The sequence below is a fragment of the Ascaphus truei genome, chromosome 6 (genome assembly GCF_040206685.1).
Source record: "Ascaphus truei isolate aAscTru1 chromosome 6, aAscTru1.hap1, whole genome shotgun sequence".
In the NCBI taxonomy this organism is placed as follows: domain Eukaryota; kingdom Metazoa; phylum Chordata; class Amphibia; order Anura; family Ascaphidae; genus Ascaphus; species Ascaphus truei.
In genome coordinates this window covers 84,002,377-84,024,011 of record NC_134488.1, presented here as the reverse complement: position 1 = coordinate 84,024,011, position 21,635 = coordinate 84,002,377, and the positions used below count along the sequence as shown (strand labels likewise).

At 41.6% G+C, this 21,635-nt stretch overlaps 1 protein-coding gene across 4 annotated transcripts in view; it reads left to right on the top strand.

Moving 5' to 3' along the window:
• Positions 1-21,635, top strand: part of CHD5 (chromodomain helicase DNA binding protein 5) — a 212,975-nt gene that overhangs the window by 121,316 nt on the left and 70,024 nt on the right. For all 4 annotated transcript variants that reach the window (XM_075604962.1, XM_075604961.1, XM_075604963.1 and 1 more), the window contains exons 12-17: positions 3,587-3,718; positions 5,146-5,254; positions 7,055-7,246; positions 8,640-8,840; positions 15,572-15,709; positions 17,622-17,743. In XM_075604962.1, coding sequence (XP_075461077.1) covers positions 3,587-3,718; positions 5,146-5,254; positions 7,055-7,246; positions 8,640-8,840; positions 15,572-15,709; positions 17,622-17,743 — 894 coding nt within the window. The remainder of the gene's footprint in view (positions 1-3,586; positions 3,719-5,145; positions 5,255-7,054; positions 7,247-8,639; positions 8,841-15,571; positions 15,710-17,621; positions 17,744-21,635) is intronic.

Sequence of the window (21,635 nt, the reverse complement as noted above, 5' to 3'; positions counted from 1 at the left end):
GAAATCTGATTGTCGTTACATTATTTGGAGTCAGGAAGGAATTTATTTTTCCCCTTATGAGATATAATTGGATGATGTTTCACTGGGGTTTTTTGTTTACCTTCCTCTGGATCCATATACTGTAAATACAAATATGAGATGAGTATCTTTCATTTACATTTTGAATATAAGTTGGACTTGATGGACACATGTCTTTTTTCAACCTCATCTACTATGTATTGTATTGTATTGTATGTCTTTATTTATATAGCGCCAAAAGTGTACTCAGCGCTTCACAAAGAATACAGTACAGGGAATTTTAAAAATACAATAAGTGCAGCAAAAATCAGACAATGGGAAAGGAAATCCCTGCCCCGAAGAGCTTACAATCTAAGAGGTTTGAGGGGAAACTTATAGAGACAGCAGGTGAGGGAATAAGTGCTGTAGATGCGTGTTAAATGAAAAGGTTAACACCATTTAATGGGAAGAGATGGCAGGGAGGCGTAGGTGAGATCAGGTGTGTATGTCTGGCTTCAGGCTTAGGGGAGATCCCCAGCAGCAGGAAGGAGTAGATAGAGGGTGTGAATAGAGGGTTTGTGTGGGTGTTTTTTATTGAGGGGTAAAGAAGATGGAGATATATGAATAGAGTTGGAGACATGGGGCTGGTAGAAAGAAATGTGCATTTTGAAAAGAAGCGAGGTCAGAGCAAATATAAATAGTAGCAGCATCATGGCAGCAGTAGTTTAGTGCTGAGATGTGTGGTCTGGGATAGAAAATGTCCACCTTTCCAGCGTAGTTCACATCCAGGATTGAGGGTCCGTAGGTGTTCTGTCGTCCCCTTGTTTCCCTGCTGTTGAACTCCCTGTTAAACTCGACCATGCCACTTAAAACTGGGCCACTTTGAATCTTGGCCTGCTTTTCACAGCTAGGGCTGCTCTGGTTGCTCTTATAAAGGCCTAATAAGTCACCTGACACAATTTATTTCAGCCCAACCACCTTAATTAGCACATGTGAGGCATATTAACACAGATGTTTTTTTCAACAGGGTCTTGTCATGCCTAAGTGTTAGTGTAAGTTAATTTAATTAAGACTAGACTAAAGACTACAACTAAAAATACACATAGCACAGGATTGCTTGCAGACAGACAATTCAGATATGTTTTTTTAACTATGTAACATTTAGAGGTGGGTGTAACTTTGACCTGCTACTTTCATTACAATGAAGGTAAAGTGAATGTATGTTTTGCTTTGACATTCCCAGATAATTTATGATTACTCATTTACAGATGGGTACAAAATAGTATGCGTAGGGCATTTAATCTCTTAATGCATTATTTGGCTCAGCTCAATATCCTGAATGTGGGTTCTGTGGGTTCTACGACTGATGCTATTTTTGGATACCTTATTGTTCTAGACAGAGTGTGAATTATTAGATCACAATTGTATACACCATGTTTCAAAATAACAGCTACAGTACAGGCACTTGAAATGAATCCCTTATTTCAAATATTTCAATTGTGTAAGAGGGACATTTTTATACGAGGGATCTGCAGTGCAAAATGCTGTCGATCCCCTCACCACTGACAGGTCTATTTGTGTTGCTTGTCATTTTGTTTTTACTAAGGTAAATAAAATATAGTTATACAGTATATGCAGCAAAGAACTAATGGGGGTTTAGCGAATATTGGTACTTTGCTTCAGGTGTTTCAGATTAACCGCCGCTTCATGGGTATATTTAATGTACTGAAACGTTCAAATGATCCCTGCGGCATTTTAAAATCATTGTACAGATTTTCCTCCTGCCTGTATTGATCTTGTGCCGCATCAGCTGTCTCACCTATCATAAACCTATTTAGAGCAGGCTCTTCTGCTAATATGAAATTATGCTAGCCATTCATTTCATTCTGTGAAATATGAGATGGGCGCACACTGTGGTAATGAATTTAAGGAAATATTCTGCCGCTATTCTGCTATGTTTGCGTCTTAATAAAAATGGGTTACATTCGAATATTTGATTGCGGTCAACAACACTTCTGGGTATATTCAGAGAAGTGCGAAAAATAAAACCAAGGACCAGTGCACCCTGCAAGAGTAAAGTAAAATCTGTATTTTAATCGCAGATGTATAACAATGTGGGAAAAAAGAATCAATGTTTGATGGCGATGACAGGTTTTACACATTGGAAAAAATGACAATTGTCATTAATAATAAAAAAATAATATTACACAATTACATATATAGATAGGTTACATGTTAAGCCCACCAATACCTTAGATTTCACACAATAAACATTACTGATCTCTGTGAAGCTCGTATCGATCTTTAAAAGGTGCTTAGAAGGACAAACCACCTATAGAGGGCAGGCATTACATATGAAGTCTTGCATATGAGGCGTTTGTTTACTAAGCATGACTTGAATACTGAACATTTTATAGCATAATGTGGTCTACATCATATTATATTACAATCATACAGTTTTCTTGCTTTTATTAAACAATACAGCGCTGCCTGTCTCATATCGCAGTTATTAAGCGGTTTATCTCTTCCCACGGTGTAGTAACTCTCTCACATGCATCATTAACACTTTTGCTTCATCTTTCATTTTTATTTTTTTCTTCACATTTCCGATATGAAAAACTCCATGTTACGTTGCACACCAGGGTCTCTAAACGCATGAAGTAACATCTCCCTTTTCACTGCATTTCTGCCCCATTGTCTTTAAAGGAGCAGTACCTCCCCCCCCCCCCCCCTCCACACCTTCCCTTTTTATTTTACACAGCTGGGAAAGTAGGGGTCCCCAGAGCTGTTCATTTCAGCTCTGGCGACTCCCTGATTCCCAGGATACAGTACGTACCTGTAAAAGTGCCACCGGTAACGCCCCCCACATCCCTTGCCCCCCAGTGGAAACAATATGACAGTGTGATTGTCTCGTATTACGCAGGACAATAAGATGCTACGGCGTCATTCATTGCTGCTTCCTGTGGGCCCGCGTGATATGGGGGATTCAAATAAGGTGAAAGTGCCGGCGGTAGCTTTCCTGGTATGTTTCTCGAGAACCAGAGAGTCACCGGACCTGAAATGAATGCGGTTTAGCTCCGAAGACCCCCTGCTTTCCATACATTAAACATAGGGTGTGCAAACTTTTCACCCTGCCTGCTCTCCCCCTCTGCTCGCGTCCCCCTCCTTACCTTGTCTCCGGCGTCAAATGACGCCGCAGGGTGTTGAGCGTCATTAAGCAAATGGGAGCAATTTATAAATACACCCTTCTTTCTATAAATGTGTTGTTAGTAGGGCCTTATGTGTTGTGGGTGGCAGATTTAACATTTACAATGTAATCATAGTGCAGTATAGTACAATATATTTTTCACCCACCTTTCGCATATAATTGCTAATGTACCTTGATATTTCAGCTCATTTGTATTCTTCAGAATACATTTGTATTTAAACCTGCTGAGCACGGTATTTCACTATGTTTAATAGTTCTAAAAATGTTTCGTTCTAAAATAATGCTGTGTGAGCCACAATATACAGATTATAAGAGGACAATGCAACTGGAATGTATTAAATATATGTATTTGCATGACGATATGTTCCTTTTTTCTTATAGTTTTGATAAAAAGGGAGATGTCCACTATCTGATTAAGTGGAAGGACCTGCCATATGACCAGGGTACATGGGAAATCGATGACATTGACATTCCATTCTATGAAATCTTGAAACAGTCTTACTGGGACCACAGGTACTGATTTCATGCAGGAGGCACAAAACCAATAGACATTTCTTTGCATAGCAGCGGAACCTCTTTATAAGCCAGTTCCACAGAGCTCTGTTAACTCAGTGCTCATAACATCCCTTTACCAAAAACAGTAACAAACTAGTCTGCAAGAGAGAATTCACTTTAGGAAATAACTTCTATAATTGCAGACATTTTACAAATAATTTGAGAGCTCTACTGTTACCAGTATTGTGTAGAAGCATTAATTTTATGGCTGACCTATTATTATTATTATTATTAATAATAAGTAAAAGGTATGAACAGCTATGCATCTACACAATTAACAATTAAGACATTGGTTCATCTTTTTGCTACTGATTGCATCACTTGTGAAAAGCTTATTTAGTCAAACTCCTTGTATCTGGGTTCGATTGTTAGCCTGGAAGGTTTATGCCACCCTCAGACCTGTCACATTGTTTAGCACAAGGAATTATAACGTATAACTTGATATATCTCATTATTATAATGCGTCAATCTCCAGATCGCAAAGTGGTACATACAATGTAAAACTGGAGCAAAGTACCTAGCTAGACTGATGCAAAGTGGTACAAGAAGAAAATGCCTGTTTTTGCCAGAGTTTTGCTCCACAATTGCCTTCATACATAGGGGTTGATTCTATATGTTAAAAAGCAGCAGATCGGGGCATTTTTGGCCAACATTTCCCTCTGATGTCAATAGGGAACTTTGTCCGCTTTGGCACATATAAGAGCTTATTCTAGAACAGTATCTGTGAGTTGTGTCAATCTGTGTCTAAAGAGCCATTTCGATCGGATTGGAATTCTGTGCGTTTTTCTCTCAGCCGTTCTCGTATGTCCAATTCGTGCGGAAAAGGCTTTTTTAGAAGCGGTTTAACTCTGGCTCTGCCAATCTGACCGGTTTGTCAAAAAAGCTTCCAACTTTCTATGACAGCTGCTGTTCTCGTATCTCAATTATGCAAACCGCTTCTAAAAACTCAATTATTTTTCACAGATTGGTGTTGGTTGTTCCATCCAGAGCTTGAAATATGGGTTTTGCTAAGAGAGAGCAAAACCCATTACTCAGCAAAACCCATACATCAGATTGGGGATGGAGTTAGTACCACCTCGGGTCATTCCCCTTCTAAAGCAAGTACAATCCGGGCGTTTGGGCTGTTAAACCATGCGGTTTGTCACTTTTTATAGAAGTGGTTTAAAACCATGTGATCTGCAGTAGAGAATAGGTTTTGTTTCCTCACATTTCATCGTGTGAGTTCTGAACATGCCAAACGGTGTGGTTTGGCAATGACAACTTTGGACCTACTAGAATAGGCCCCATTGAATCAGCCTGATGGACCCCAAATCTTTTAGAAATATTCAGGTCTCTTTTTCACGGACTTGCAGAAAGAATCTTCTGAAATAAAATGTGTGTTTTAGGGAGTTAATGTTGGGAGAAGATGCAAGACCGCCAAAGAAACTTAATAGGAAAGGCAAGCGACCGAAGGAAGAAAAACTGGAAAAACCTCCCATAACACCAATAGTTGACGTAAGTGCTGTTGCTAATTCGGTGGTTGGTGATACTGCCGTGGAAATTATATCATATGTGGGCACTTTCACATGAATGAGATGTTCTCCAAAACGTTTCTCTTTTCCATTGATCTTTAAACAAATCATGAAATAATACCAATTTTTTTGGGGGGGTGGGGGTTGAGGGGGAATGACTAAGGGGCCTATGCACTAAGCTCTGATAAAAAAAAATCGTCAGGGTTTTTAAATTGGCATTTTTGACAACGTTGCTATCACAGTATGCAAAAGGCCCCGAATACCAGTGGTAGCAACATTTCCAAAAATGGAGAGTTGCCGGCAACGTGACGATCGCCCCTCTGAAAAGGGCTCACCCGCGAGTTCTCACTGCCGAGAGAGAAAGCCGCCTCTCTGCGCAAATCTCGGCCGAAATTTTTATTTTAGAATTTAAATGTTATTTCTAGTGTAGATGAGCAGGGGGTCTCCGGAGCAGAACCGCGTTGATGTCAAGTCTGGGGACCCCCTGCTTCCCGAGATACAGGCCCCTGTATGGGGTGCCGGTATCTCCTTTGCATTTGATTCCCACAGTCACGTGACGCGGCACATTTAAATGCATAAGATTATTATTATTATAAGAGATACCGGCACCCCATAACGAGGCCTGTATCTCGGGAAGCAGGGGGTCCCCGAGACTGAAATCAAATGCGGTTCAGCTCAGGAGACCCCCTGCTCCCGCACACTAATAATAAAAATTACTTTAAAGCAGCTTCATTACCTGCCAGGTCCCCGGGTGTCTGGGGGTCCTTGGGTGGTCCCCGCTAGTGTACATGGGCCTCCAGGTGGTCCCCGCGGGTGTCTGGGGACCCTCGGGTGGTCCCCACGAGTGTCGGGGCCCTCGGGTGGTCCCCGCAGGTCCCCACTGGCCTGCAGTACCAATCCTGTATCAAAAAATTTTTTTTGGAATACATAGCAATAAATACACTTCCCCCCAACAAATACAGTACAGTAATGGGCAAAATAACTATTATCCAGATATGTATAATAGCTTATTTGCCCATTATTAAATCAAACAGTAGCCAGGCAGCAAAAATAAAGTAAATAAACCTTTCTAATTACCCCTGCGATCATGAAGGGCATCCTGGTCAGCATACTGCAGGTCCATGTCCTCCGTTGCTAGAAAGAGTACTATAAATAATACAATCTAATGGCCCCTAGCCCCTTAATCACCTTAGCGATTAATAAAAAAAATGCAGAAAAGCTCTCTTATCGCCGACTTATCCGGGGCTTACTGAATAGCAGTAGCCTTTTTTGGCGATAAGGTGGCGATAAGTCGCTTATCGCTGCTTAGTGCATAAGCCCCTAAGTCTTTTCACTGAATTAATTGAGATATATTCACCATATTTTTTGTTCTATTGCCTTTTCGTTTCTATGCAGATTGCAACATAGGATGCGGCCTAGTGATTCTTTGTTTGGATTTAAAGATGGAAAATAACTTTCTTGTGTGTATTTATATGACCACATCCTGACTAGATACATCTGAATATATTATAATACTGTGTAATAGTTTGCCTTATTAGGTACCATAAAATAGTTAAAAAAAATAGTGGCTCGTGTAAAGTGCAAAATGTACTTCATATGCCACCTCCTGAAAGTGATTTTAATAAGTGTCCTATGCAATAGTTAACATGAAAGAGAGGTGCCGAGTCCGAACTGGCACTGTAATGGTTAAACCATATAAAAGTATTGCACTGTTGTAACTATGTTATTTTAATATCTTGCTATCAATGTTAATGGTCACAGAGCATTTGTTTCTTTTCTGCAGCCTACTGTTAAGTTTGACAAGCAGCCATGGTACATTAATGCAACTGGTGGCACTTTACATCCATACCAGTTAGAAGGATTAAACTGGCTTAGGTTCTCTTGGGCACAAGGTACTGACACTATTCTTGCGGATGAAATGGGACTCGGGAAGACTGTCCAAACTATTGTGTTCCTCTACTCTCTTTATAAGGAGGTATGTTTTGTTTTCAGCCCTTTGCTGCTGCATATGTCTCTTGTAAGTTAGGATATGTGGACAGCAGCCAACAATCGTATAAGCTTATTCTGCAGGGTCATCAGCTTGTGATAATAATAATATCAAACCGAGGATCTTATGCTGAGGATTTTGGTAGCGTAATAGGCATTTTTGATATCCATTAGAAAAATGCCAAGTACATACAGAACATGGTATTGAAAAAATTAAAATGTATACAAACCACTAATAGAAACATTCACTACACTTGGTGGGATAAACGTGCATTATTTGAACAATCTTGTGTGATCAACTTGACTGCAACAGATGTGTTTTTTTTTTTTATACTACGAAGGAAGATAACTATTATGACAGATGGCATTTTCTCATACTTTGAGGAGTTCTGAAGGTACAGTGTACATATTCCAACAAGACTGAACAAAACAGGCAAACAAACAGCAGTGTTTTGCTGATAGGTGCCTCACTTAGACATGGCAGCTATATTAATATAGAACACATTTTCAATGATTATCTAAAGACTTATTCATTCATGTTTGCAATATATTATCGTATACACAAGTAGTTTCTAATGAACACATATATGATACTTCATTTTAATATGAGGTTGCTTCCATGTACTTAATCGATCCCTGGCTTGGTATCTAGCGGTTTAATTCTAAGGAAATAATAGGGAAGATGCGCTCAATGGGAAGAAGAGATCAATAATAAACGTATTTAAGCTTCTTTGTATGTGTGTATAGGCAGTGGTTGACAAATCACCAAAAAATCTACTCGCCACACAAAAAAATCTACTCGCCACCTAGTACCAAATGTGTGCTGCTTGGGCCAATATTTACTCGCCCGGGGGTTAAATCCACTTGCCCGGGGCGAGCAAATGTATAGGTTTGTCGAACACTGTGTATAGGTATATACTGTAGGTACGGATGTAGCTATATGTACCAGAGCTCACTAAGGAGCCTATTCACAAAGCAGTGATAAGTGGGGTTTCTGGGGCCTATGCACAAAGCAGTGATAAGTGCTTTTAAGGGAGATAAATGCCTTTATAGCGTGATACTGCCTGCTGTGAGATTCACAAAGCAGTGATAACAGTGGAGTATCGCGCTATAATTGCGATTGTCCTGCAGGTGAGGGAACCTCAGGGCTGGCACTGTTGTGGAAAGGGGCTGAAGCGCAGTTTCCAAACAAGTGTCCCTGGCGTCTAATAGCTCCAGCAGCACGGGTGCCTGAATAGCCCTGAGGTTCATTTGCATAAATGTTTATTTATTCGTATAAATGTCTAGTGTTGGGTAAATGTCATCAGAAGAGTATGTAAATGTTTTATGTACAACAAATCCTTTCAAATTCTACAAATTGTATTTTTTTTTTTTTTGAACAGGGTCATTCTAAGGGTCCATATTTGGTCAGTGCTCCCTTGTCCACTATCATCAACTGGGAACGTGAATTTGAGATGTGGGCACCAGAGTTTTACGTTGTCACATACACCGGAGATAAAGAAAGCCGAGCAGTTATCAGAGAAAATGAGTTCTCTTTTGAAGACAATGCTATAAAAAGTGGGAAGAAGGTGTTCAGAATGAAAGTAAGGACGCAAATAGAAAACACACCTGGAGAACAATAACCGGACATACTCAATGGATGTCCAGTCCCACTGATATTGTATTTAATTCCCCACAGAGTTTATTTAATTGCAACATACACTTCAACTATGCTTCTCATATAATTAGATTGTAGCAAAGATATGATTGAAATATCTAATTTATGTATCTAATCTCAGTGCTATATTTATATTGGAAGGAAACTTCAGCATAATATTCCAAACCCAACTATAGAGCTTATTCTTATATCCGCCGAAGTGGCTAATTGGGAGTTTTTTTACTTGATCATGTGATCTAGTTCAGGGGTGCGTAAAGTTTTTGACCTGCCCCCTGCCTCGCAGCTCTAGCTTTCGCGCCCCCTCCCCTCTCCTGCTACCCGGTGTCAGATGACTCCGCGGGTCATGTGACGTCAAGTGATCCCGCAGCATCATTTGACGCTGCGTTGTCATGGCGTCGCGTCGCCGAAGAGCCGGCTGGCAGCAGGTAAGGGATGTTACAGAGGCCTCCCCCGGCATTTAAACAGGGCGCGGGGCCTCTGTAACCGCCGCACCCTCCCATAAAATCTTGCGCCCCCCAGTTTGCGCACCCCTGATCTAGTTAACTCCAACATTGCCCAAGACATGTTTGAAAACGAGAGGTAACTCTCAATGTATTACTTTCTGGTAAAACATTTGATAAATAAATGACAGGATTAAGGTAATCGAGAAATCATTTAAAAATAAAAATAAAATAAATTATATATTCCTTCTCTTAATTTCTTTTGTTATCTAAATGTTATTGGTGTCATCAAGGCTGCTATTCTGAAACAATGCTATTTTGTTTTTTACAGCCACAGAAATTTCTAGCATATGTTTCTCACCTGAGTATATAAGGTGTATATATATATATACATATGGTGTGTTTGTATATATATATATATATCAAATAAAAAGATCACTTGTGAGCACATTCATATGACTGTAGGGTTTACCATCACGTTTTAAGTTATGGTGGGTGAAAAAGGCAACAAGAAACCTCCACCGTATTGCATATAGCAAATAAAAAGATCCCTTGTGAGCACATTCACATGTCTCGTGATGGTAAACCCTACAGTCTTGAAAATGCAAAGCCAGCAGTACAAACAACTTCACATTGATGATACCCATTAAGGTTGAAACATGTATGTGAATGGTTTCTCTGGCTTTGCATCTGATTCCCATGCTGTGCTTTAAAGCTGTGTTAACAGCGAGCATTGGCTTGTATGGGCTCCATGTAACAATGGTTTTTCAGACAAAAGGTGACACATTGTGTGCTCATTTGCATGTAATTTCCCAGAATCCCTTGCTGCAGTGGAAGCACTGTATGCTGGGGATAATGGTGTAAGGCAGGGTTGCAGACCTGCCTAAGACATGTGAATGTGCTCACAAGTGATCTTTTTATTTGCTATATGCAATACGGTGGAGGTTTCTTGTTACCTTTTTCACCCACCATAACTTATAACGTATATATATTATATATATATATATATATATATATATATATATATATATAAAAACAAGATACAATCTGCGCAACTCCCAACAAATTGTTAATGCAGTTACAATAAAAACCACACTTAGCCAAATCAGTCAAAAACGAGAGGTATTAACCCTTAAAATCAACTGACCCTTCTGATTGCTGCCACTTAGGTCCACGGCTCCACAATTGCCGCCTGGAAATTGTATAGGAAAGAATGACCTTGGCGCAAAAAAGCAGGGAAAGAGAAAAAGAGAGGAACATCATAGGGCAGTATATCTAAGCAATTCAGGTGAATAAATGGTAAGATATGCACTTACACTTAGTATAGCAAATAACAGCCTTTAATCCACTCAGGGATTCAGGAACTCTGCTTCCGAAACTTGTCTGTTTCTGTCTGTGCTCCTTGTTTATATCGAGTCCCAGCAGCAATCGCGGTGTATCTGTTCCACAGACTGTACCTGGCAGATAGATCTCGCAAGAAGGGATAGGTAGGGAATAAAAGGAAGAACAGGGATAGTGTAAAACCTTTTTAATAAAATATAACAAAAAAATATAAAAAGTCGGTAATAGACTCACATTTTGTGAGTTGAATACAAGCAGTTGAGAGTAAAAAGCGAGTCTCTCACACTCTATGATCGGAGAACGCCGGTTACCAGCACTGTTCACTCGAGCGGTTACTTCCGCATCACGTGGCCCGGCTCTCGCGAGATTTTAGTCTCTGATGTAAGAGGATACACTGCTTCGGCTCCGTTGTAGGGAATCAATCTCTCAGCGTGTCTCCCACTGCTCTTAACACGCCTGCCCTACGCGTTTCTCCACTTCGGCTTCGTCAGGGGCTGCTGTCATTAACTAGTCCCTACCTAGGGTATATGAATTCGGAGCAAATCTGGTATCCTGGCACAGATACATTGATGATATATTGTTTGTATGGGATGGAAGTTTAGAATTATTAACTACTTTTCTGAATCAATTAAACAAAAATCCCTACAATCTTAGATTCACATACAAATATAGTCATACCAACATTGAGTTCTTAGACTTACAGCTGTATGTGTCTAATGGGATATTGGAAACCAAGACATATGTAAAGGAGGTGGATTGCCATAATTTCTTGATGGGGGATAGTGGACACCAGGATAAATGGATCAATAACATCCCTCTTGGTCAACTACAGAGGGTCAGACGTAATTGCACACAAGAACACACCTATCATGAACAAGCACATGAATTAATGGACACATTTAGGGAAAGAAAATACAAGAGAGAAATAGTGGATGAGGCATATAATAAAGTTACTCAGATGGAGCGTTCAGATCTATTAACTTACAAACCAAAGGGGGAAGCGGGTCAAAGAGGAGAGAAGGGTAAAATCTCAGTACCATTTGTTACAAGGTACACGAACTCTTCTCAACATATCAAAAGAATATTCCATAAACATTGGAATATTCTACATAAAGACCCTATTCTACAACAGATATTACCAACAAAACCTGAAATAATATTCACAAAGGCTCCCAATATAAAACAAAGATTGGCTCCAAGCTGCCTAAAAAAGGAGTGTGTTAAACCTATAAGTATTACTAATGTTTTTTTCAAATGTCAAACATGTAGAGGATGTAAATTGAATCCCAATTCGCAAAAATCCTTTAGAAAAATAAGATCTGAAATTACACAAGAGGAACATGAAATAAAGGATTTTATAGATTGCAACTCAAACTATATAATATATATGTTGCAATGTCCATGCAATAAACAGTACATAGGGAGAACGACACGCAAACTGAAATTGAGAATAGCAGAACATATAAAGAACATAGAGAGAGGCTTTTTACAACACAGTGTGTCAAAACTTTAAAGAACACCACGATCAGAATCCAAATGGTTGGAAATTCTTTGGAATTGATCAAATTCATCCAAATTGAAGAGGTGGTAACCAGGTCATTAAGATATCCAGGCAAGAAACCTTTTGGATATATAACTTGAAAACTTTAATACCACAAGGTATGAATATCGATATTGACCTGGGATCATTTCTCAAAGACTGTGATTGCCTTTCTCTTACTTATTCTTAATTTCAGTTCTCTGTACTGGGCATATGTTATATAAATAATATACTGTTTATCATCCTCTGCATGTATAGACTGATAGTCTAGATTACCATCCTTCAAAGAAACCATTTTTATAAAACCTCACATTTCTACAATTTCATCTTATATAATATATTTGATAGATGTCTGAGCTCCCAAAGTTCCCTATTCTATATTCTTTATAATCGTTATGTGATCAAACTATATAATTAGTCTGTGTGATCATCATGTATATTCTTTTTGTCCATTTTTTATGTGTTAGTTGTTCTTCTTTTCCTTTTTTTCTTTTGTGTGTTGTAAGGTGAACAAATATCACATAACACGATATTGTCAAACCAACCCCTCCAGGATTAATATCATATGTTTGTAATATATTTGTCTATGTTTAAGATCAATAAGCTATAGCTGCGAGTTAATTACTGTGAATTCATTGTTATATATATGAAGGTATAAGTGTCCCCTGTGTGACAAATTGAAATGGAGAATAGAGAACCAATGTGTAATGACAAAGGTCGAGTAATATATGAAGTATGATGTTTAATATGCATGTAATGTTTAGATTAGGTTTTAGAAGTCACATTAGATTTATATTGTTGAATAACATTAAGAGTTTATATATTAAGGTATTATATTTATTATTATCACGGGTGTATATATAATTTAAATTTAAAAATATATTAATAAGTATTAGATTAAGATCTAATATTATTGGTAGGGTATACTATGATAAAAATTTAAACTTTATACTTCAATCTATTACAATGTATATAAAAAATATTCGATTGCAATGAATGTGTTAATATATTGGGACTAATAACAGATTTATTGGGTATATGATCTAATATAAGTAATATGGATTAAAATCAAGTAAACTCTCTATTATACTATTGATGTGGACTTAATATCTTCTATTTTGTCCTAATTTCAACTGAATAAGTAATTATTTTTAGTATTATATTCAGACATGAATTTAATAGGTGATATGATAATTGAATGTTATAACTCTCACTTTGTTTATGAAGGATTAATATATGATTCCCTTCCATGAATTTGTGACATCATCGTTCCCCTTTAAAGAAATGTGACCCATTTGGTTTAAAGTTAAAGATATTCCCATAAAGTGGGTAACTAAATATATGATTTACTATGGGGTTAATACTTCCATAGTAAATGTCAGTATATAGGATCTTATATCATAATATTTAATATGAACAAGTCTCTAATTGATTTATGGATTCCCATTAGAATTAGCAGTGCAGTTCAAGTCTATTATATCAACTTGACATTAAATTGACATTGTGTTATTTGTATGTCTATTTTAAGGTTCCCTATATTTGCATCATTATATTATAACAATTTATGGTGTAATACTAGAATTCCATATATATGTGATACATAACTTTCTTTACGATCAGGTTCTTCTGAACATTGTGTAATTATGGTATAATGTGTCAATTAGAAAATTTCTGTATCAGCCAATCAGTCACGAGAGGTATATATATATATATATATATATACCCTAGGTAGGGACTAGTAAATGACAGCAGCCCCTGACGAAGCCGAAGTGGAGAAACGCGTAGGGCAAGCGTGTTAGGAGCAGTGGGAGACGCGCTGAGAGATTAATTCCCTACAACGGAGCCGAAGCAGTGAATCCTCTTACATCAGAGACTAAAATCTCGCGAGAGCCGGGCCACGTGATGCGGAAGTAACCGCTCGAGAGAACAGTGCTGGTAACCGGCGTTCTCCGATCATAGAGTGTGAGAGACTCGCTTTTTACTCTCAACTGCTTGTATTCAACTCACAAAATGTGAGTCTATTACCGACTTTTTATATTTTTTTGTTATATTTTATTAAAAAGGTTTTACACTATCCCTGTTCTTCCTTTTATTCCCTACCTATCCCTTCTTGCGAGATCTATCTGCCAGGTACAGTCTGTGGAACAGATACACCGCGATTGCTGCTGGGACTCGATATAAACAAGGAGCACAGACAGAAACAGACAAGTTTCGGAAGCAGAGTTCCTGAATCCCTGAGTGGATTAAAGGCTGTTATTTGCTATACTAAGTGTAAGTGCATATCTTACCATTTATTCACCTGAATTGCTTAGATATACTGCCCTATGATGTTCCTCTCTTTTTCTCTTTCCCTGCTTTTTTGCGCCTAGGTCATTCTTTCCTATATATATATATATATATATATATATATATATATATATATATATATATACATACACAGGGTAACCAGGGAAATCCAGGTAACAAAGAGACAGCACACCGCAATATAATGAAGTAAATAAAGTGTATTAACAACACAGGGCAGCCAACGTTTCTGCCCTGAGGAAGGTCCCACTCTGAGGACCGAAACGTTGGCTGCCCTGTGTTGTTAATACACTTTATTTACTTCATTATATTGCGGTGTGCTGTCTCTTTGTTACCTGGATTTCGCTGGTTACCCTGTACATGTTTCTATATGGGACGAGCATCTGCCTCATTTGAGAAACCGTGAGTGCAAACTATTTTTTCATTGACTATATATATATATATATATATATGTAGGAAAATATAGGCAGACAGCGCAGAGATAAGTATTACAGAAAATAAGAGTACTATTGTACAAATAAAGCTGATAACGTCCTGGTTTTAAAAATATATCCCAATGAAGTGCGATCCTGTGAATAACAGAAAGAGATAACATATGGTGAAGTACTGATAAAAAAGGTGTATTGCGCAACAGATGCAGGCTACTTACAGTGGTGCAGAGTATAATCAGCAGTGTGGGTGTTTGCCACCACACGGGCAAACACAGAGATACAGCATGTTCCTTTTCTCCTCCGATGTGTTCTGGCAAGTTGTTAGACTCTCTGAGCCCAAATCTCACGATCTTTCCTCTCCTTGTCTTGTTTCCGTGACGTCAGGCGGTGGAGGGGGATTCGATCAGCTGTTGAATGTCCTGTAGCAGAATGTCGCTATATTCTCAATACACTGTAATAATAGCACTGGCAAATGCTCGATATATGTACTGGTCAAAGGATTATACCTGAATTATTAACCCTACGCGTTTTGTTTCTCTTGGAAACTTCATCATGGATGAATATATATATATATATTTAATTTCCGCCCCCCTCTATTTAGAAAGAAGCTCAAATAAAATTCCATGTCTTGCTCACATCATATGAATTGATCACTATTGACCATGCCATTCTGGGGTCTATTGAATGGGCATGCCTCGTGGTGGATGAAGCACACAGACTGAAAAACAACCAATCAAAAGTAGGTATTTTATGCAAATTATAAAGATGACGTACACTGGCGACACACTTTATTCGAGCTTGGCTAGTCCCACGAATTCGGGTATACCCGGGTGTATTGAGGTTTGTGACTGTTTTCTGCCCGAGTGCATTGAGTTATTTTCCAAGCAGGGATTGAAGCATTTTATTCCCGCTGGCTGCAATACTGCACAGTATATATATATATATATATATACTGCATTACAATTAATGAATTTATGCCATCTGGTAGACACGCGAAGCATTGCAGCCTATTAAATCCTAATCATTATCATTTAACAGATCAGCCGCCCATCAGCCAGGCATGAACCCAGGCTGGGAAGGCAAATGCAACGGGGCTTGTCAGAGGTGAGGAGTGGCGCATTCCAGGTATCTGCCAGGTACATACTGGGTATTTGCTCGAATAAAGTGTGTCGGTGCAGTAGAGGTAGCCATGTTGGATCAGGTGAGATTATTTTAGCAGATAGAGATAGATTTTAATGGACCTACATTACATGTCTTTATAAAGGTGATTACTAAGTGTGCTCTTCAAACTTCACAAATCTCTTCAGAAAAACTTGTGTACTAAGTATATCTATGAAGAAGATATCGATATGTCTTAGTTGAAGGCATACAGGAACACTAGACAAGTTTGCAAACTGTTAACCTATATCTTGCAAACAAGTCTAGGATGGTGGATATGGATGGTCATGTCATTGAATACAGTCACATACATCCTTCCATAGAGCTTACCAAAATACTTCACTGATATTACCACGTCTACAGAATAGACTGGATATTTTTCACTGTCAATCTTTCTTGGATAACTCCTACTTGCTAGTGCAAATATTTTTTATTAGCTTTAAATACATATATTGCTATTTCATAAACTTGTTTGATTTGTATAATTTCATGAAAAATGTATATAGCATACAGTATAGCTAATACTACAGTAGATGAAGGGGATCTAACATACGTGGTAAAGAGGCTGATTTTATGGCCCTTATTCTGTAAGGTGTGATAGCGCAGATGACGTGCTATCGCATGAAAAGTCCCATTGACTTTAATGGGGCTTTTAATGCAATAGCTCGTCATCTGCGCTATTAAACCTTACAGAATAAGGACCTAAGTGTGCCGAAATGGCCAATCAAAGGGGAACATCTGATGAAAACAGTCCGATCGGCTGCTTTGGCATATATAGAATCAGTCCAATAGTGTCACGTACTGTAATCATTATTATTAATGAACATGCATGCTTGAGTTTGTTGCCGCAAAAGAGTAATAATGTGACTTGTCCAAGGTTACATGGAATGAGTGTAATTGGCTAATGTTGGAATCTTGTGGGTTTTTTTTTTTTAGACAAACACCTTCCACTACTCTGCTATCTTTCCCACAGTGGCCCAGATTCACTAAAATATGCTAAGTAGCATTATGGTTAAGTGACTGGGATTTAAGGCATGCTAAAGCCTAGCACCATTTTATGAATCTGGGCCAAAGTGTGCTAAAGCTTTGTACCCTTCAGTGAATTTGGGCCAGTATCATCAAGATGTTAAACACATTTTATATCTTGGGCATTTTTGGTCTTTTACATAGACATCTAGGGCCATATTTACTAAGTGATGCTATTCCCTAAGACACTTTCCTGCACCTACAATGCCTAAAATGTATGTATGTGTGAAAATTATGAATATTTCTTATATAGCGCAAATAGTTTACAGAGAACTTGACAAAATTACAATACAGGGAAAATAAAGTACAAACATTGGGGATAAGAGCAACAAGTAAATGATAACATAAGGCAAAGGGAGACCCTCCCCCAAAGAGCTTACACTCTAAGTAAAATGTGCCATTTTGATTAGGAATACCACGGACTGTATTATTATCAGGACTACTACCACATGACTTTCTTTTCTAAGTTCTTTAGGGTATTAAATAGCTACAAGATTGACTATAAACTGCTGCTAACTGGAACTCCACTTCAGAATAATTTAGAAGAACTTTTTCATCTTCTTAATTTCCTGACACCTGCGAGATTTAAGTAAGTGTTTAATCTGTTTAGTATTTTATTAATCGACAATAAGAAAACTTGTATTACCTTTGCATTATATACCATTGTTATAATACAAATAACACACACACACACACACACACACACACATACATATACAGCTGAACCCTGTTACAACGTGGTCCTCGGGGTCCCGAGAATGGGACCGTGTTATAATCGGGATCGCGTTATAAAATTTCACCGTGCGAGGATTTACCGGCATCTGCAGCTCTCTCCTCTCTGCAGTTCTCCCTGCTTCGTCCACGTGCGTGGCAGTTACGTAGACTTTTGAGTGCAGAGGAAGGTCACATGACACGCACAGGAATTATTATTATTTTTTTTTTTAAACATTCAATACTTTATTGCTAACGGACACGCACCCCTACACCATGTGGGAGTTGAACATGAATACATTTTATATAATACTAGCTGAGAGACCCGGCGTTGCCCGGGATGTAAGTGCGTAATAGGTAGTATTATTTATAAATCGTGGAGCAATAGGGGACTATTTGTTGTAAAGGTTGGATAATAATGTTGAAAAGAAAGATGGAAGAAAATGTAATACGATGTTGTATAAAAATGGTTTATTGTAAACACACCACAGTACAATGTATATTTTGGTGACATAAGTGATGTAAAAATGTGAGGCGTGTGTCCTGCTAGGGTGTGAGCGTGTGTGAGGCGGCGGGTGGGTGTTCAGTACGGGTGGCGCGTGGGTAGTGAGTGCTGGCTGTGGGTCGAGGTCCTGCTAGGGTGTGAGGCGGCGGGTGTGTGGCGAGTGCGGGTGACAGCTGGTCAGTGATGTTGTTGCGTAGGGGCAGGAGGCGGCAGGTGTGTGTCGAGTGTGTGGGGTGGGTGAGAGGCGGCGGGTGTGTGGCGGGTGTCTGTTGAGTGCGTGCGGCGGCTGTGTGGCGCAGGGGGGTGGGCGGGTGAAAGGCAGAAGTGCGGGTGGGCGAAAGGCAGAGGCGGAAGGGCGGCCGAAAGGCGTTGAAGGAGGGGGGGTGAGGAGAGGGTGAGGGGAGGCGGAGGAGTGGTGAGGGGGGATGGTGATGGGAGGTGAAGGGGGTGTGTGGTGATGGGAGGTGAAGGGGGGGGTGGTGGGGAGGTGAAGGGGGGTGGAGGGGGCGGAGGGAGGGCGAAGGGGGGAGGTGGGAAGGGGGGAGGTGGGGAAGGGGGAGGGTGGAGGAGGGGGAAGGGTGGAGGAGGGGAAGGGGGGAGGTGAAGGGGGGGTGAGGGTTGTTGGGGGGGGTGAGGGGAGGTAAAGAGGTGGAGGGGGGGTGCCGGGAGGTGAAGGGGTGGTGACGGGAGGTGAAGGGGGGGGTGACAGGAGGTGAAGGGGGGGTGACGGGGGGAAGGGAAGAGGGGAGGGGGAGGTGGAGGAAGGGAAAAGGGGAGGTGGAGGAGTGGAAGGGGGGAGGTGGAGGAGGGGAAGGTGGAAGGGGGAGGGTAGAGGAGGGAAGGGTGGAGGTGGAGGAGGGGAAGGGGGGAGTTGGAAGGGTGGAGGAGGGGAAGTGGGGAGGGGAAGGGGGGAGGTGGGGGAGAAGGGGGGAGGTGGGAAGGAGGGGGAGGTGGGAAGGGGGAGGGAGGTGGGAAGGGGGAGGTGGGAAGGGGGGAGGTGGTGGGAAGGGGGGGAGGTGGTGGGAAGGGGGGGAGGTGGTGGGAAGGGGGGAGGTGGGAAGGGGGGGGTGGAGCGGAGGTGGAGGGGAGGGGAGGTCAAGGGGGGTGAGGGGGAGGTGAAGGGGGGGTGACAAGAGGTGGAGGGGAGGTGAAGGGGGGGTGAGGGGGGGATGAAGGGGGTAGGGGGGGTGACGGGAGGTGATGGGAGGTGGAGGGGGGGTGCCGGGAGGTGGTGGGGTGGTGCCGGGAGGTGGAGGGAGGTGAAGGGGGGGGGGGTGACAGGAGGTGAAGGGGGGGGGGGGTGACAGGAGGTGAAGGGGGGGGTGACAGGAGGTGAAGGGGGGGGTGACGGGAGGTGAAGGGAGGGGGGGTGACGGGAGGTGGAGGGGGGAGGTGAAGGGAGGGGGGGAGGTGAAGGGAGGGTGGGGGTGACGGAGGTGGAGAGGGGGGGAGGTGAAGGGAGGGGGGGGGTGATGGGAGGTGAAGGGGAGGTGAAGGGGGGGTGACGGGAGGTGAAGGGGGGGTGATGGGAGGTGAAGGGGGGGTGATGGGAGGTGAAGGGGGGGTGACGGGAGGTGAAGGGGGGGGTGACGGGAGGTGAAGGGGGGGTGACGGGAGGTGAAGGGGGGGTGATGGGAGGGGAAGTGGAGGGGGGGAGGTGAAGTGGAGGGGGGGAGATGGGAAGTGGGGTGGGGTGCGGGGGGGGGAGGGAAGTGGGGGGGGGGGGTGCGGGAGGTGAGGGGGGGAGGTAAGTGACAATTAATGTATCATGTGATCCCCCTTCCCCCAGTGTCTGCCGGTCGTCTGTCCCCCCCCCCCCCCCCACAACCTTCCATCTGTCCCCCCCCCCCCCCGAAACCTTCCGTCTGTCCCCCCCCCCCGAAACCTTCCGTCTGTTCCCCCCCCCCCCCGCAACCTTCCGCCTGTTCTGGGGCGCGTGCATGCGTCGGCCGCTCCCTCACCCGTCCGCCTGCTCGCTCCCTCACTCGTCCGGCCTGCTCGCTCCCTCACCCGTCCGCCTGCTCGCTCCCTCACCCGTCCGGCCTGCTCGCTCCCTCACCCGTCCGGTCGCTCACTCACCCGTCCGGCCGCTCCCACGTGGATCTGAGGCGGGAGGCAGCTTGTTGTGGCCGCTCCCCCGCTGTGTCCCGGGCGCTCGCTCCGCTCCCCCGCTGACTGTAGCGGCCGGGTGTGAGCTTGGAGGCAATGCGGGAAGGGACACAGGGGGGGGGGGGGGTGGTGTGTGTGTGTGTGTGTGTGTGTGTGTGTGAACTTTGGCCCGTCACTCCACCTCAGGCCAATGAGAGGTGTGTGTGGCCGGGCGGGCCAAGGGAGCCATCTCATTGGCCTGAGGCGGAGTGACGGGCCAACGCTCCAATGCGATTTCCCCTAGGGACAGAGGACAGACAGACAGGCATACTACGGTTTGAGAAATATATAGATAGATACATGCAGGAATCGAACCCAGGACCTATAAATTATAAATTATAAAATAAATAAAATAATCATTTATAAATTATACATTATAATTCAAATTAAAATAATAATTGATAAATTATACCATATCATACAGGAATCGAACCCAGGACCTTTCATATGCTAGTATGAGTGCATGAGTGTTTTAAACTATCCTTGGACGATTGTGCCTTATGTGGTACAGTGACAAATTTAGTAGGTCAACATTTTTCCAGCTATGAGATTTAACAGATGCAGCATATATTATCTGTCTATAGAGCCAAACATTTTCCCACTGCAGTGGTCTGTGATTTTTGGCTCTTAAGTGCTTTTGTTTCTCTGTGGCTGGCTGCTGTTGCACGTTCTACAGGCTTGTCAACATCATTAAGCTCAGTTGTTGCCAACGGTGGAAAGTAAAAAATCATGAATAATGCAAATGTAGGAGGTACACCATGTTCTCATACTGAAATGCAGATGGAGAATGGATGTTTAATTAAAGCTCCTTGCAAAAGAATTTTTGCAGAAATGATCTAAATGAATATTATATTTTGGTGGATAATATACATTAAATGCATTAAAGCAATATTTCATACTGGGTGGGTTAATGTCTCAAAATGTACATGCACTGCTTTATAATTATACGACACATTTACCCCCATCAGAAAGCTCACCTGCCGCAGAGCAAATATAACTGTAACAAAGACCTAACACTTTGGTCTTTTCCATTGACTTTTATGCAGCTTCTAACTCACTATAATAACCAACATGAGAGTAATTTCCTACGGTAGCTTTAGTATGGGGTTAATGCAAC